Genomic DNA, 17942 nt, shown 5'->3' with positions numbered 1-17942 from the left:
ATTGGATTTTGACCCGTGATCTTGAATATACTCCGACTTACTACAATATTTTACAAAATGTAAAACTGTTTGATTCCAGAGTGACTACATCTTTTTTCCTATCGTGATAAAATATATAAACTGAAAATCTTATATTGACTGCGATTCTCAAAATCCCAGCGTATCATACGGCCTTTAAGAAAAAAAAAAAGCAATTATGCAAAACCATTTCATATTCACTACAGAAACTCCCAAAAATACCTCCTAATTAGAGTATTTAGCTTAATTAAGCACGAATTTATTCCGCACACTTTTGGAATTTTAATTTCTTTCAAAACAAACGCCCGTAGCATTACCCACATTTCATTCAGACTTTTTTGATTGAATAAGTGAATGAACCAAGTTTTGGAAAATGAAATTTATGTCTGGATTTTTTGGATAAGATGGCGGATTTAAACAAATACAAATTAAAATTTAATGAATAAACAAAATTAAATTTTCGTAAAGTACGCTCACTTAAATAAAAGTACCTACATTAGTGCCCTTTCTTAAATTAAATATTAAACGAAAAAATTTGAAGAGGTATATAAAAGTTTAAAAAAAATTTCATAATTGCATTGGTAAGATATTTCACTACCCATATCACTGGTCTTATTTATTTGAAATGCAAAATAAAATGACATATTTTTAAGCTTCATCAAACCGATTTCCCCATTACGCAACCAATATTCGAACCGGCCGTTTTAAAAAGTGAAAAACCTCTCGAGTGTCCAATACCGCTTCGGTACTAAAAAGTTCCCGCCATAACAGGATTACTGTCTCGAACTCCCAATATTCTAATGAGTTTAGCATTAAGAGTTTTATTTTTACGCTTTTAATAACCGAGGAGTTTGTTTTACTGTTCTTTTACGCCTTAGAATGCTTGAGATGTGTTTGAAGAACTCAAATTAATGTAACTCTTTATTTCATGCATATTATTATTTTATTTAGTTCTTTTATTTTTACGTGTTTTTAAAAATTTTGAAGTAGTTTTTTTTTTGCAAATGATTATTTATATTATGTTTATAATATACCCTGAAAATAAGCTAGGATCCATTTAAGAATACAAATAAAAGTGTAATTAAAGAATTCTTTATTATATTTATGTTAGATAGAATTTGTAATTTATGAGAGTATAATTTAAGAATATTTGTTGCTGTCTTAGAACAAATAGACTCAACATGACCGTCTGGGTAAGAAGTATATAGTGAAGCAATCATTTCTAACAAATTTAATATTTATTTTTTACAGGTAAGTTTCTCGAGCATTTGCAAAGAAGTGAAACAGTCTGGTGTCCCGGACAATTGAGGTAAACATAGATATAATCTCTTATGTATTCTTCCAAACATATTTACTCTTGCCGTGTGGTTGCCGGCACTTAAGAATAGAACCACTCGTGTGGTATAAAGCGACTAAGAGAAAGCCATATGAAACTTGGGATTCCACTTGAAGGCTAGATTAGAAAGCCACCTATTTGAATCTCTTTTCCATCGTAAAGCCATAAATAAACCTGACCGTGGTCTTTCGGTCTTTTGAAAACTGTTGGTTCTGTCTACACCGCAAGTGATATAGACGTGACTGTATGTATGTATCTTTATTCATTACGGGCCAGACATCCAAAAGGCAACACGGAGTTAAATGGACGTTTCATAATAATTTGCCGTTATGTGTGTACATACATATTATATCCAACTCTTTAACTCATTCATGAACACGGAGCTAAGGCGCTTCTATAGGAATCGACATAAAACATGTAAACAAGTGGCAAAGCCGCTGGCGACAAGTCTTACACGTCTAATCCGATTTCGTGCTTGCGTCGTCGGGGAAAAAATTTTCTTCTACTTCGGCCGTCAAAGAAAGAAATAATTTCTTTTGAATTGCCTTATTGCACAATTACTTTACGTGTATACGTGTCTCTCTCGCTGTAGTATGCTCAGTTGTTTGTACCTTGTGGCCTTAAGCACTAATACTGCTTTAGAATCTTGAAAGACATTTTCACCACTTCAACTCCGCTCCTTCCTTAAGCGTCATTCACCTATGGTACAACCATCACGATATTTTGTTCATCCGATCAAGTAACAACAAAAAACAAATCAAAACACAATTTGTCTCGTTTCAAACGTTCCATTTTCAAAACACCACACAGATTTACTGCTACAAATTCGAATTTAGAATCCTTAGAATTTTAATGGCGCCAATTTACGCCGCCGTGTGGCGCTATCGCTCCAAGTAATCGCCTTACTGTGACGTTCACGCGAAAATAATTGTCTATAAGCTATAATTAATATTACTCCAGCGAAATTATTAATTAAAACGCTTTTGGGATGTCACCCGTGAATGAATGCCCTTCTTGGAACTCATTTTGCTATGGCTGCTTTTTTACATATTTACATAAGGTGTTTAAAAGAGGACATGTAGAACTGAGAAGCTACGTAAAGTTTTTATTTGGATCAGGAAGCTGAAATATTGGCATAAATGTTCCTCGCTAAGTGTAAGGCAGTATATTGATGTGCCAATGATATTTTCTGGAGGACTTCGTTCATTATCTATTTCGTATATGACATATAAGAAATTTCTATTAAATAATGAATGAATGACAGCGTTTAAGGAAATGATAATAAAAAATCCTGGTATAAAATTTACACTATAAACAGTTAATTAGGCAGATTTAAACTTAAAAAAATAATAATTACAGAGCTCTAACTTTAAGTTGCGTCAGAATAAAGTAAAAATTACATCAGATAATTATTTTTGACCTAATTAATGATAACCGCAGCGCCTGAAAGCCTACAGTGCAAACGTTAAATTTAACCTCCAATAATAAAGTTATTTCACCGTTTACATCAACAAACAGTTTCCGTTAAATTGTTACAAATAAATAATCCTTAATTCGAAAGGCACAGGCTTCATTGTGTAAAGTAAACATTTATCCTCGTGTATAGAATGTACATAAACATTACATTTAATTCAATGATTAATGACGGATTAACGCTACATGACTGTACATTGTTAATCGTGTTTATCTATCAGATAATGCGTCATTAATTTCGTTATATATGTTAACTGTTAGGCAAGCACTAAAGATTGCACTACGTGTGGACGCCATATTACCTAGAATGTAGACAAATCCTAAGCAATATTATAAATGCGAAAGTAAATTTCTTTTTATCTCTTCACGCGTTAACTACTGAACCTATCTTCTTGAAATATAATTAAGAGTCTGGAGAAGGTCTTAGAGTACCTTTTACACAGGCTAGTTCCAATAGAAATTGCGAAAAACCTGTATTCTTTTGTAGTTGACGCTAAATTGCGTGGGTGTAGCTGCGGTAAAGGATAGTTAAGGATAAATATGCGACAACTGTTTATTTACCTTTTGGTTTGTAAAGAAATAACTCCCGTATTACCTCCGTAACCGTTGCAGGGTTACGTGACCAATATTAGACTCATTCAGTTGCCTGAATACAGGTTTTTTTTACGAAGCTTTCCCCTGCATAACAGGCAAACTAAAACTCTAAAAAGACATTAGCACCATTGCCGCGGTAAGATCTGTCTTCGCACCTGTCGCATTTTTAATCCTTATAACCCATTGACCACCGACTTTATATTTTAGTTATTAAAGACTCAATACTATTTCGACTTCCCACGGGAGCGGTAGTTCGATTTATAAATTGCCAATGTGTGTATAGCCTTAGGTCATAGACATCCACAGTTTAGCCGACGCGTGGGACTAATGATCTAGTACACATTACGAGTGCACGTGGGAAACTAATTGTCATGTAGACGGCGTTATGTAAGATATAGCATGACGACATATATATGTACATACATATATCACATCTTTATCCCATACAGAGTAAACAGATTCAACATTCACACTATATTATGTCTGTTAGAATTCCCGACTTTCTTAGAGGCGTGAAATTTTGTATGTAATTAATATGAAGCATAAAAAAATGTTTCCAAGTTTTGTGTTTTTATACGCAAAGTTGTCCATAATCCCTCGAATGAAAAACTTTAATAATTTTCGGTGTAATACGTCGCCTGTCACATTCATAATTAATTTTTGTAAAAACTTTCTTGAATTAGTAAAGTAATAACTATCTTGTAAAGAAATTTCTTTTCAAGCTTGTTATTTCCAGTTTCTTTATAAAGAAAACTTATAACTTTTTAATTTACTGTCTTTATACAGAAAAATGTATCGTGAAAATTCTCGTAAGGTTTATAAAGGTATGCAAAAATAATCCCTAGACGTTCAACCTTCCAAAAGTTATAATTTACATATCTCAACCTAGCTTCTTTCAGTTGTTAAAATTAATTCTATTTCATAAAACACTATGAGAAAGTTTATAAGAGCAATATAATAAATATTCTGTACATAAAAATTAAAGATGGCTATTTTGAGCTATTCAAGTGCAACTTCTGAACGTATTTCGCTGAAAATAAGCATACAGATTTTTATACTGTCTTAGGGATGAAAGGATTTTTGGTTACTCCCACGTTTAAAAGTATTATTATTATATTACATACAAATATTATAAAGATATGTTTTATTTTAATGAAATTTGGCACAGAAATAGTCTTAATCTTAAAAGTAACCAACACTTCTTTACTTCAAAAAGTCTAATATTACATAAATCGTGTAGTCCCTTACAAAACTTTATGAAAGCAAATTTATGATATAACAGAGGCTCGATATCGTCTGTTCATACATTATTTATTTATAAAAGGACTTGAATTTGCATTCTGCGGGTTTATTGAACAACTTTTATATCTTGTCATTCAATATTAAAGATGGCACCGTCACTGGGGGAACGCCTCGTAAAAATTAAGCCGGGTTTATGAAGACTGAATTATGCCGAAAGTTTTCATTAAATATGGACATTGATACAACTCTGGAGTTCCGTGACTTGACTTGAAATATTTTGGGTTAACAAAAAATAAATATAGTAATTGGTATTCAAGATTTGAACAATTGTATGGGTTAAATTAAAATGCATACAGTTAAATCCTTTTGAATATGTGGTCGCACACAAATACCGCGTCTTTGTCAAACGGGGTAGACATAACCAATAGTATGAAATGTACATTTTATTTTGAAGCTTAACAAATGTTGATAACACAACATATAAAACTAATGTTAGACAAAAAGAAACAAAAAAATAATATTTAAATGGCGACCTGGGACTCAAAAGAAAGTGGCACGCAATTTTAAAAAGTTATGAGTATACATACACACAAAAAGATATCATAACTCTCGTGTACATGCAAAAAATAGGGTTGCCAGTAATACATTAACTTAATACGTGACGTCATAAACGTGGCGATGTTGCCAGCGTGAATAATACGTTGTCCTGTGTTCGTCATGAATTTTAACTTTTTTTAGGATAGGAGTGAATCGATGGTCTATTTCGAGCTTTATTCTTTTTCACATAATAAATATTCCATGTCAACTATACATATGTGACAAAACTTAGTCTTTGTTTCGTGATCAAATTGACATGCAGAAATTAAATATTAAACCAATTTTTTTTTTATTAAATGTTGAAATAAAATTACTATCATTTACAAAGAGATTATCATTTGCAAACTTATTTACCATTGGAAAAATGAACTCTTTTTCAGAATTCTAATCTTACCATACACAAATGCAATTTCCACTTATTGTAGGACCAAAACAGATTTTTTTATAATATTACACGATGAAACTTGTATAAAAGTTACGAAGTAATGATATGGGTACTCGTCGTCAAACGCCCTTGCCCTTTCAATCTATTGAAAAGTCCTATCTAACGGGTGTAAGGTTTCAAACTTCGCAATTTCTTAGTATTTCGAAATATTCACACTTTCTACTCTATTTTAAAAGGTTTTAGATTCTACAATTCTTTTCTTTATTCGTACTTTTTTATTGTATTATGAAGCTTCAGTTTTATTTAACTGAATAGATGTATCTACTTCCAACTAGCTCTCTTGTAGTTTATCTATTTTACGAAAAAATAATTCGAGTCAGCTAGGATGGATTTTTTGTGTAAATGCTTCCTTTTCTTATTGTATCTTCTAGAAATAAAAAAAAATAAACGTGAAATTCTAATGCGCATTATTACATTAATATATAAAGCTGTCAAGTAACGCTACTCCCAGTTCAACTTAGTCTGTAATGTTTTTGCCATTCGTGTGAGGTCTTATTTACTTGAGACGATAAAAATAATGTTGTAGGTGTACTGAAATGTCACACGTCTCCTCACATGTACAGGCGTAATAAAATCTGATTGTAACATAAAATTGTACAACCTAACCAAATGTACAGCATACATAAAAATGCACACTTCTCACCAACTGTCTTACATAACAAAGTAACTGGCAATATATTTTTTCCACGGATACCTATTTGGGATATTCCGGGAAAGGTGCCGTGTATCCGAACATCCGGCAGAATGGTCGGACGAATGGCGCCTTTCCCGGTAAGTACAACACTAAATTTGTCTACGCCCAGTCAAGTGACGGGTGATTCTTTGGTTGAAATCAGGCGCTCGTCGGGTTGCCATGTAAATATATCACGTCGAAATGAATTCTGTACAATACGGTAAAGAATGTTTCCAATATGAATTTTGAAATGCAATAAAATTAAAGACTAATAAAGAGAGGATATCTCCACACATAAAAATTCAAATGACGACAGACAAAAAGAAACCGCATTTAATATTTGTAGCCAATAGTCGGTATGCTAACTTTAAAGAGCTTACTCCAATTCCGACACCCCACCATCAATATAAATACCAAAATTAGCAAATGTTGTCATTAAATAAAATACTTCACCTTCCGAGCCCACCACGATTCTCGCCCAAGGATTTCAATTGTCCCAAATAATTTCTAGAAAAGTAAACTTTAGCATTTCGTCTTTAGAGTCCACTTTAGCAAATTGAGGTCTGATTTACAACAGTTCGAAGAACCTACCCGGGTTGTAATCTGCTTGGACCCGATCGCAATTAATGGGCTCCCAACCCAACAGCAGCGCTAGAAGGAATGGACCATAGATATACAGCTTCTAGAAGATTCCCATTGTTATTCATCCTGGTATTCGTACAATGATTCGAGTTTTACGTAGGTTCTTTACTTTATGTGAGATCAATGACCCAAAATAAGTATTTTGGCCTTCAATAATTTTACGTCATGACAAAATTATGCAACAACGTTACTTTTACAATCTCCACCACCAACTCTTTAAGTTTTTAGCAATCATTTACATAAAAATTATTTACTTGGAATATAAATAACAAGTATTTAAGCTATGTCCTTACTCTCACCTGGAGTAGAGCCTATTTATGCTCCATGTCTTTGACCACGATCATAGTAAGATTCACTAGGGCTAATGGTTCACTTTTAATATTATAAAAAAAGATTCTGAAGTAACATTTCTAACAATAAGTAATCTGCTCAATGGGTCACTTGCCATAGTCACATGTCAATTTATACTTGTCAACTGAGAATTGCCACATCTAGTAGACGATCCCATATCTTCGCCCGAGGGAGAACCTGCCGGAGATTTGTCGGTACAATGGCATACAATTTTCGACCATTGTGGTGACCTGCCCCGATACAATGTTCAACTTAAATTGGGTTCCTAACGATATTACCTAACGCCGACGCTTCTTGTAATTTTGTATCGGTTTCATATACGTAGTTTATTTATTTAATGGTATAAAGCTTTCCAGACCCTATGTCTGTATGTATGTATGCTAAGATCTTTAAAACTACACAACGCATTTTAATGCAGTTTTTTCTTTCAACACATAGTGATTCAAGAGGAATGTATGTATCAATGCTACCGTTTGAAGCGGGAGTGGATCGCTAGTTAACTATAGTATAATGTACAAAGCCTCAGCCTGTAATAACTTTAAACTTGTAATTGTTTAATGACTGTTTGCAAATCATTCTTATTTATTTTCTCGACTGCTATATCATAATGACTATGTCATTATTGATTTTATTTAGTACTATAGTTTTATACGGTTTTTTAATACTCTCTTTATGGTTGTAGAATCACCTGAAATTATCATTTCTTCTCATTGACGTAAGCGCAGTTGTCGAATGAGCCTCTGAGGTGTATCTATAAATATAGTATCTTTGAGATAGCATCCCATAACACAAGTCTCGAACTTTTTTAGGACTAGCTCAATATATATGATTTGTCCCGTAAATATTACTCCCACTTTCGTTTCAATCAGACAGATAACAGTCTATATTTTATCACTGTATCGAATTTGATTTGAACTTGTAAGATTTGTTCTACAATTTATGCTGTGACATAATATCTATGGCGGATACATTCAGTGCATACATGTTGAGCAAACAATACATTAGCGTTCAATGTTCCATCTCTGAGTCAGGTAGACATAGACAGACATCATCTTGCTATACACACGGTTCGTAAGAATGGATGATATATTTTTGGTTCATTTTAAGAAACAAGTAATCATTACTGGTGAAACGAACTACGTACATATCTATCTTTTAGTTGATGGGAGAAAGTTATTAGGCATTCATTTAAGTCCACCTTTTGTTCTGTACAATAAGGTTTTGGTTATAAAATTATGATAATGAAAGTAGTTATAACATAATATTTTGTAGAACATTTATATTACATAAACAATCGACTTATAACTTAAAAACCCTGGCATGACATATGACATAATAAAGTTATGGCCCCTTTCTCTCATCTTTGGGTGCTCCCGATTGCACTCTCCACCGCTATGCTTCGGGGCTCAGAAGCCGCTAAAATAAATAAAATAGATATATACGGGACAAATTACATTGATTGAGTTAGCCTCGAAATAAATTCGAGACTTGTGTTACGAAATACTAACTCAATATCGAGATAAACATCCAAGACCGAAAATGTTCGTCATATTCGGTTAAACATTGAAGATTGCTGTTCAATGATCGTGAAAGTCAAACCCGGTGTGTCACGAGAATGAAAACGCTGAGTATGAATGCACAGGCGTATCGATACACAAATCACGTCTGATCTGGGAACACGGTCCAATATGCAGCTGACTCAGTGTCAGCAGCTACCTTGTACATTTTGATTATTATCTGTGCAATTGACAATCCTAGAACGTATCATAGTCATAGTCATATTGCTATTACGTATCTATATAAAGTGACTATCTCTAGGTAAAGTGACAGGAATAGAAAGGCTTGGATGAGAGAGATGGACAGGATGAATGAAAGCAGATTGATTGACAAAAATAAATAAAGGAAGGAAGGCCTAGACGTACCTTGATCAGAAACTGGGATGTCCTGGCATAAGGTCAAGTCAAGACTACCGAAACCGACGAGCTTGCATGAAGAGAATTATGACTGTGAATGAAGCGCAAGAAGTAGGCAGGGATCTTGGCAAGTGGAAAGATGTAGTAATGTAATGGTTGTGTTATAAAGGTTCTAGTAAAACTTCTTTTTTTTTCTAGATGCATTTTTAATCGTTCTTATTTATTAACAAACATACATAAAATCACGCCTCTTTCCCGGAATTTAAAAACCACACACACACACAATTTAGTTCAACTCTGAATTAAATTGTAATTTCAAATGTAAAAAATATTTGCTCACATGATTATTGAATTAGTTAAAAATGCTACATTGTTGAAAATGCGTAACATCCATACAAATTATCATAAACGATGACGAATAGAGTAGCATTAATAAAAAGCGTGATAAACCTCCGAGAAACTCTGTGACACGATATAATTAACAATGAACTTTTCTTATCTCCCCAAAATCCAGCGATGCTTTGACGTCCTTTATTTCGTTAAAGGAAATGACAAATTTGCTCGTCAGAAACGATTCTTTCCGTTCAATTTGATAAGAAATTGGGAACAATAATGAATTTGCTGATATTAATAGCGTATTCTGCTAAAAATAGATTTCAATGAATGTAGGAGGTGCGAAAAGTTTCAAGCCGCGGTGGGTGATTATTCAAATGCCTTAGTATTAAACTTGTGATTGAGCATATTTGTGTAATAATTTCTATTTAAAAATATACCGACTTTACGTTGATCAATCATACGAAGATAGCCCTGAATATTATAAGTAATACAAAAATGCAATACCAAAAAAAGTGAAGAAAAGTACACTGCAACTATTATGAAATAAATTTCATAACCAAAGCAGTAAATCAGTATGGAGCATACAAATTTGGTCGGCTATCGTTAGCCGATGCCATCGGCCTCCCAATGTGGTAATTCCAAATGCACCATCGCCAGGCAATGCAATCGAGCGCCGTTGTCACGGGGGACTAACTCCGGTCGTGTAATGTATTGCCGGGTTTGCATCGATCACGTAAATTCCTCTACAGCCAACCAAACGTATAGGGAATTAGATAGATATATAGGCTCCCCGTGATGCATCGGGCTTACGCCGATTGCAAACATTCAGAGCCGTCGCGTCTAACGGCGCTTTTGTGATTTGAAAATTGATTTTCGGTCCTCTGTGGCTTTCCAGCGCTTGCTAAAAGCAAAATACTCGGTTCAATTCAAAAAGGCTTCGTTTTAATTAAAATTTCTGTTTTGCAGAGGGACACAAATTTCTTGGAGCTTTACGATATCTTAAAATTAAATATAAATAAAATATTAGTTGCTTATTCGAATTACGGACACAGAGTAGCGATAATTGTAGCATTGTCCAACTTTCAAGTAGCATGCGTCCAATTTTGCCGCCTCTGTACTATAATTTTGAACTACCTAATACAAAACAAGGGCGTTCACCTCGCAAATATCTCCCCTTAGGTAGCATTGCTAAACAAGGGGGAGTCAAAATAAATTTCCACCCTCACCCTAATTCGAATACGAAGTATCCCCTTACGATTCGCTCTGTGTTGCTATGGTGACGGGCCCTTTGCAAGAACTGCATCGCACAGAGATAAGCAGAGTGACGTTCCGGGCTTGCAGTTTTCGGTGTTGGGGTCTTTATGAGGACGATAAAGAAGATCTGAGATCTTCTATGGAATTCCATCAAAGAGTTACAATTTAAAGCTCTTTATTTTCAGTGCCGATCAGTCCAACTGCTCCCGTCTACTATGTAGTTAGATCGCGTGTCTTTACTAGAAACAGTTGTCCAGCTCAAACCTCCATAAGGTCGATGTTACCTTGTAATACCCAACAAACGTAGCTGATATGGCATAAACATTCATGCTACGTTGCAATGGAATACCGCCTTAGCGATGTTTTCACCGCCAGACCCGGCTCCTTCCGGTGTCTCGCTTCGGTGCTCGTAAATTCACCAAAAATATTGAGCAAAGCTTGTCTATTTATCACGTTTATGACTCGGCTCTACTGTATCTAAGGTCAGGGGCTGGGTAAATGGGAAAATGCATTTGGAGTCGTAATATTATGTTGAGATATTCTTAACTGAACTTGTTACTTTTGTTTTACTGCTCGATTTTCAACGAGCCTTTGAATATTTTAGAATGTCCTTGGACATTTATTTTTTTATGATATTGATATATTCATTTAAATTGTTTCAGGGATGCCGGTTTCCTGAAGATGGCCTCACGCACCCCGTCCCTTGAGTCGCTGCCCGGTGCCAACTCTATAGGTTCGCTAGAGCGTGGCTCTTTATCGCCCCTGACCCTCAGTGGCTCTTCGCCCCCTGCAAGTGATTCCGCCGTATGTGACCTTCGCGAGTACGACGGACTCGATACAACCTGCGCAATCTGCCGAGAAACATTCGTCGACCCAAAAGTATTAAACTGCTTTCACACCTTCTGTCGAGCTTGTCTGGAGAGGGAACAAACGCACCCAGACAAAGTTACCTGTGTTACTTGCCGGGTAGACAGCTCGCTCCCTCCTGGTGGTGTACCCGGTCTCCTCACCAACTTGGTGATAGCAGCAGCCGTTGAACAGGACGCTGATCTTCTGCCATCTACTCGTCAGACCAACTCGCCTTCGGCTCGTTGCACGGGCTGTAAATCAAAGGAATCAGACGCCGTAGCGCGTTGCGTTGATTGCGCTAATTTCCTTTGCCCAAACTGCGTCATGGCGCACCAATTTATGCACTGCTTCGAAGGCCATCGTGTTCTGGCATTTACTGATCTGAAAGACGATAAGGGTATGCTTGGATCTCTATCATCGAGTGGAGAAAAGACAGCCTTCTGCCCAAGGCACAAAAATGACATACTCAAATTTTACTGCCGCACCTGCAGTGTGCCAATATGCAAAGAATGCACGATTATAGAACATCCTGCTGCTTTACATGATTACGAGCATTTAGCAGATGCTGGGCCTAAACAGTTAGAGCTTATGCAACAATCAGTAAATGAAGCTAAAACTCGCGCCACTGAAATAAGGCACGTAGTCAAGACTGTTGAACACGCTGCAGGCAAATTACAAGTCCAATATCATAAAGCTCAAAATGAAATTAATGACACGTTTCAATTTTACCGATCCATGCTTGAAGAACGCAAGCAAGAACTGTTAAAGGAACTAGAAAGTGTATTTTCTACGAAGCAAATTGCTCTTACTGTTGTCGGGCAAAAGGCTCAAGAAACAGTTGATAAGATCTACCAAACCTGTGATTTTGTGGAACGACTGACTAAATGCGCTAATATTGCAGACGTATTAATGTTCAGAAAGCTTTTAGACACAAAACTACAGACACTGATGAGTTCTAATCCTGAACAAAGTGTGCAAACTGCTTGCGAGCTGGAATTTGTCTCTAACTATCAAGCGATACAAGTCGGAGTTAGAAACACGTTTGGTTACGTGCGCACTAGTACAGAAGCAAATATAGGACCTACTAAACAACCGCCAATTGCGCGTCCTACAAACGGCTCCTTAATTAATGGTGGATCCTCATCTAGTAGCAGCAGCGTCAATGGAAGTTCGGGCAGCCTCAATGGCGGCATCCACCTGCCAGCTGGGCTCAATGGCGTACTAGATCGCCCATACACTAATGGTTTACTAGGCCCCACCAGCCAATCTACTTCACCATTCGAATCAAATATTATCACGAAAAGATTTAACAGCGCCACCAGTCTAGGGCCATTTTCTACGACAATTGGAGACATCAACCTAAATGGAATCAATCCATACGAAAAGTGGTCAAACGGTGGCTGCGACTCCCTATTCCCACCTACTGCTGCGGATCCTTATTCTCTTACATCTGCTGGACATAATGATCCCATCTTAGACCTTACGAATAAACTAATCTCTACCACCATTTTCCCCCCTAAATCTCAAATAAAACGACAAAAAATGATTTATCACTGCAAGTTTGGTGAATTTGGGGTAATGGAGGGGCAGTTTACTGAACCGAGTGGAGTCGCAGTAAATGCCCAAAACGATATAATCGTTGCCGATACCAACAACCATCGTATACAAATATTTGACAAAGAAGGTCGTTTCAAATTTCAATTTGGCGAATGTGGCAAACGGGATGGTCAGCTCTTGTACCCGAACAGAGTGGCTGTAGTCCGTACATCTGGAGATATAATTGTCACTGAGAGATCTCCAACACACCAAATTCAAATATATAACCAGTATGGTCAATTTGTTCGCAAATTCGGCGCTAACATCCTACAGCACCCTCGCGGCGTCACGGTAGACAACAAAGGACGCATTGTCGTCGTAGAATGCAAAGTGATGCGCGTTATTATTTTTGATCAAGTCGGCAACGTGTTACAGAAATTCGGATGTTCTAAACACCTAGAGTTCCCCAACGGCGTGGTCGTAAATGACAAACAGGAAATATTTATAAGCGACAACCGTGCGCACTGTGTAAAAGTGTTTAATTATGAAGGCATTTATTTGCGCCAGATTGGCGGAGAGGGAGTGACAAATTACCCGATTGGCGTGGGCATCAACGCTGCTGGTGAAATTCTTATTGCCGATAATCACAACAACTTCAATTTAACAATATTTACACAAGACGGGCAGTTAGTGTCAGCATTGGAGAGTAAGGTAAAACATGCGCAGTGCTTCGACGTCGCTCTGATGGACGACGGCTCGGTCGTGCTCGCCAGCAAAGACTATAGGTTGTACATCTATCGCTACGTGCAAGTCCCGCCTATAGGTATGTGAGCCTCACGCTCTGATCACAGGAGATCGGAATGACCGAACCATAAGCCAAAAATCGACACTTACAAACGCAAGTAATTAAGGTGATGAAATCAACGGATCTGGCCATATGTGTCAATTTTTGATTAGTTCAAGTGATGATACAAAGTGTAAACGAATGGAACTTGCAATATGTATTAGTGCAAGTGTAAGATTACGGCTGTCTCGATGTGATCATATGACTAACGATGAGAATTTTACGTTTTCCTCGATCAATGAGATCTCTGTATTTCTAATGAAAACTGTAATGAGATTAGTTGATAGTATTGACATTGTTATTCGAGTACCTATTGAAGGATAGAGATTATTCCGTTGGATTGATCCAAACATTGCGAACGGTGTTCTCGACCCTATCATTTTTAATCTATTGAATAATATTTTTTCATATCCCACATCGTTAAATTAGGGATGAATATTAAGGGCATTTGTATTATTTAGCCCATTTGTTGGACCAATATTTTAACTATTACTTAACAAATTGTTAGGCGTTAAGCGTGTGATTTTATCGTAATAAGAGAGCATCGAGCGGATTGTTGTTAGTTTTAAGGGAATTCTTCGGCACAATGGCACTTCCTGTTTTTAATTAGCACTTATTCTGTGTCGATTGAAATATGATTATGAAACTAAGTAAGATGTTGTTACATTATTATTAGGTAAGTGTTAAATTGATTGAGCTGATATGGACAATCTTTAGTTACTACCCCTCATAATGTAGTTACAAAATTTTAGGGATATGTGATGTTAGGGGTTTTATCAATGACGAAGTTGACTGCGGCGTTCCTTGCGTACTGCAATAGGTCCTTAGAAATCTCACTAAAGAACTATTGATGGCGAAATATTAGAACAGTTAGCATCACAAAGAGTGATCGAGTCTAAATGTTTTATATACTTCAATTATTTCTGAAGTCTTAGTACCCTAGTATTTTATTAAAAACAGGCGAAGAATTGAGTACTATAAAGCATTTTAGATTTACGTTATTTCTAAATAAACAAGTTGAAGTTTTTTTTACATTGTCGGACAATATTTTTTATCTGCACTGACTGACCGATGTCATTACCGCCTAGTCACTGAGAGCCCACGGATCTTAGTTTCTACATTGTTTTAACGATTAGTAACATTTGGTTGATAATAATGTTGTTCGTTTTTTATACATGCTAGTATTTGATTTTTTTTTTATTGGACAGTAGTAACTCATAGCGTACTTTAGAAAATCGTCGTCTCGCTAGATTTTTTATTAACTGATGATTTTTTCGGACATTAGGTATTACATATATTAAAGCTCGTGTGTTAAAAGTAATTATACACTTTGTTATTCTGGTAAGATATTTTTTATATGGAAACAATTTTATTTTTGTAGTAAGTAGACTTACGGTGCATGTGTACATTTTAGGTTTTTCGTATTTTATGAATATTGTGCTACAATTTTTTTCTTTATTGCCGTGTGTGTGTGTTAGCAGAATTATTTTAGTTTGATTTCATTAGTTTTGGTTTTTTATTTAGTGAATAATGGTTTTTAGTATTTTTTGCTGAATCTATGACAATAAAGAGATCTGAAACGGAATACCATCTCGATCGTGGGCCTTTGTTCTTTTGATCTGCATTTTTGTTAGGAAATGAGTCCTTGCGATTTGATTCGATGATATTCCTTATAATCGTTATTGAAGACACGTCGACCGCCACTGAAGCACCCATGCTTTGCTACACCTGCGTCACATGTGCCATAACATCATGTTGTGATTTAATAAGTGATATTTAGTTGTTTGTAAATATGTACCATATTTTCATATGATAAATCTAATCGAGGTCTGAAATCTAACGGCATTATAGTGCAAGTCCGACCTCATTATTGCAACGACTCTAAAGAGGACCAATAAATTTTATACCCAATCATTTTTATAAACCTAACGAATTTACTTGCTCTGATCGGTGAATCGAATAAATGATAAATTTAAGCACTAATCATGTCGATGGACGGCCCATTTCTTGTTTATTTCCCGTTACTTCTATGACATTGCAAAGAATCGTGCTTCCAGAAAGGGAAGGTCTTGACGTGTCTTCGATTTTATTAGTTATTTGCCCTTAATAAGTATCCACTAGATTAGGTGAATTGCAATAAGAATCTAATCTTAGTGTCAAAATTTCAGTGATTTGTCACCAATGATTTTATTATAGACTGCCCTGTTCCTAATTAATTATACCTGAGATCAGGTCGTATTGTACTGCGCTTAATCTACTGGTGTTGAACTTACTTAATCGTAGTATGTTATTTCAATCATGGCGTCGATGGATCTGCTTCACCTCAGTTTTTTATCACAAATTATTTCGACTGCATGTTTTTATTTCATTTATCTATAGAAAGAATGATTTACTTAATAATATGAATTTATACCTATGTACCTCTATGTTATTTTTATTTGTTTTAATAAACTGAGGTTATGTTAGAACTATTGTGTAATATTTAGGTTTAAATTATACATGATTTTATTCGTGAAATTAAGCGCTTGCATCCAACTTGATGAAGTTGATACTTTGCGAATAAAATTAGTTTGGTAACAATATACGCTTCCACTTAATTCAGATCGACGTATTATATTTAATTAAGTAGTAATAGTGTTAGTTCTTCATTAAGTATTAAAGTAGACAACTACGCCATCCACTAAAGCTCACACATTTAAAGGATTTTTTAAAACACCGCCTTATTTTCTTTTGTCAAATATATGTCAGCGTGAGGTCAGCACTTTTCACTTCTTCTTTCCTTTGAGCTTCTTATCCATTCTTACATTTGCTAACCATCTGTAATTTTTATCTGTTGACCGTTGATAAATTTATGTCAAACTGAAATTTGGTTACTTTTATTTATAGCGAAAATGATTTTTATTTAAGTTCCAATTTTAATGATTACTTTAATCTTATTTTTCGTTCACATATTTTTAATGTATTTGCATAATATGTACCTTATTAGCAAAATGATTTCATTGCTGGAAACATTTCATTCTTTAAATTGCATTTCTGAAGGTTCGACTGATTAAAATTGAAAATGTTTTGTCTTTAAATATATTTTGTCGATGTTTGTTGTTATAATTATTATATTTTTTTAATTATTTGTATAAACAATTGTTCTTTAAATTAATGTACATCGTTTTGTTTTGAATTATTTTTGTTGTATAATTGCTTTTTTATAATAATACCAATTCATTGCAGTTTTACTGTGTGTTTTATTTTGATTTTCTTTTTTTGCCCAAGTAGAGCTTCCGTAGCGTAGATTTGGTTACACCTAATTTAGTATAAACTAAGTTAGCTGTATCTGACTCGTATTGTCCAAATCTGCATGTTTGTGCTAATGAATCCAGTCTTCAGGCTGACATGATTATACATATTCAAATATCCATGCAATACCAAAACAGATTACTATTAAAACAAAATTAAATACATTCTGATGAAATTATGATTATTACAGTAAATCTTCAGTTTCGCATGCTTTGTCTCGATTATTTGTAGTTCAGTTTGTTTTAATGTAATTAGCTTTATGCTAAAAAAATAAATTTGTAACTACTGGTACGGGAAACTTTTCTGATATACCTACGCTAATTTGTTCAAAAGAAGCTGAAGGTTTGTCAACAATAAGCGCCTGATAAATTAGGCAGGCAAAATTCTCACTGTGGCGATTGCTTGGCACAAACATAAGTGTGATGGTGATAGTGGAGTGTTCCATGGGTTTGTGTGTGCATTTTGATAAAAAAAAACTCACAGTTGGTGATTGGGAACAAATGGCATGAGAAGTAAGTATCGCTTTAGTGTTAAGTGCTTATTTTTGG

The 17942-nt window shown here is 35.2% G+C and overlaps 1 protein-coding gene across 20 annotated transcripts in view; it reads left to right on the top strand.

The window, feature by feature from the left end:
* The window catches only part of LOC106135600 (brain tumor protein), a 342528-nt gene extending 325273 nt beyond the window's left edge, over positions 1 to 17255 (top strand). For 15 of the 20 annotated variants that reach the window (XM_060950280.1, XM_060950277.1, XM_060950278.1 and 12 more), the window contains 2 exons: positions 1270 to 1327; positions 11537 to 17255. In XM_060950280.1, the coding sequence (XP_060806263.1) occupies positions 11556 to 14090 (2535 nt within the window). In that variant the 5' untranslated portion in view covers positions 1270 to 1327; positions 11537 to 11555 and the 3' untranslated portion in view covers positions 14091 to 17255. The remainder of the gene's footprint in view (positions 1 to 1269; positions 1328 to 11536) is intronic. The other 5 variants (XM_060950287.1, XM_060950286.1, XM_060950285.1 and 2 more) reach the window with 1 other exon arrangement.
* Positions 17256 to 17942: the final 687 nt, after the last annotated feature.

This window comes from Amyelois transitella, chromosome 21 (assembly GCF_032362555.1).
Source record: "Amyelois transitella isolate CPQ chromosome 21, ilAmyTran1.1, whole genome shotgun sequence".
In the NCBI taxonomy this organism is placed as follows: Eukaryota; Metazoa; Arthropoda; class Insecta; order Lepidoptera; family Pyralidae; genus Amyelois; species Amyelois transitella.
This window is presented reverse-complemented; position numbering and strand designations above follow the sequence as displayed.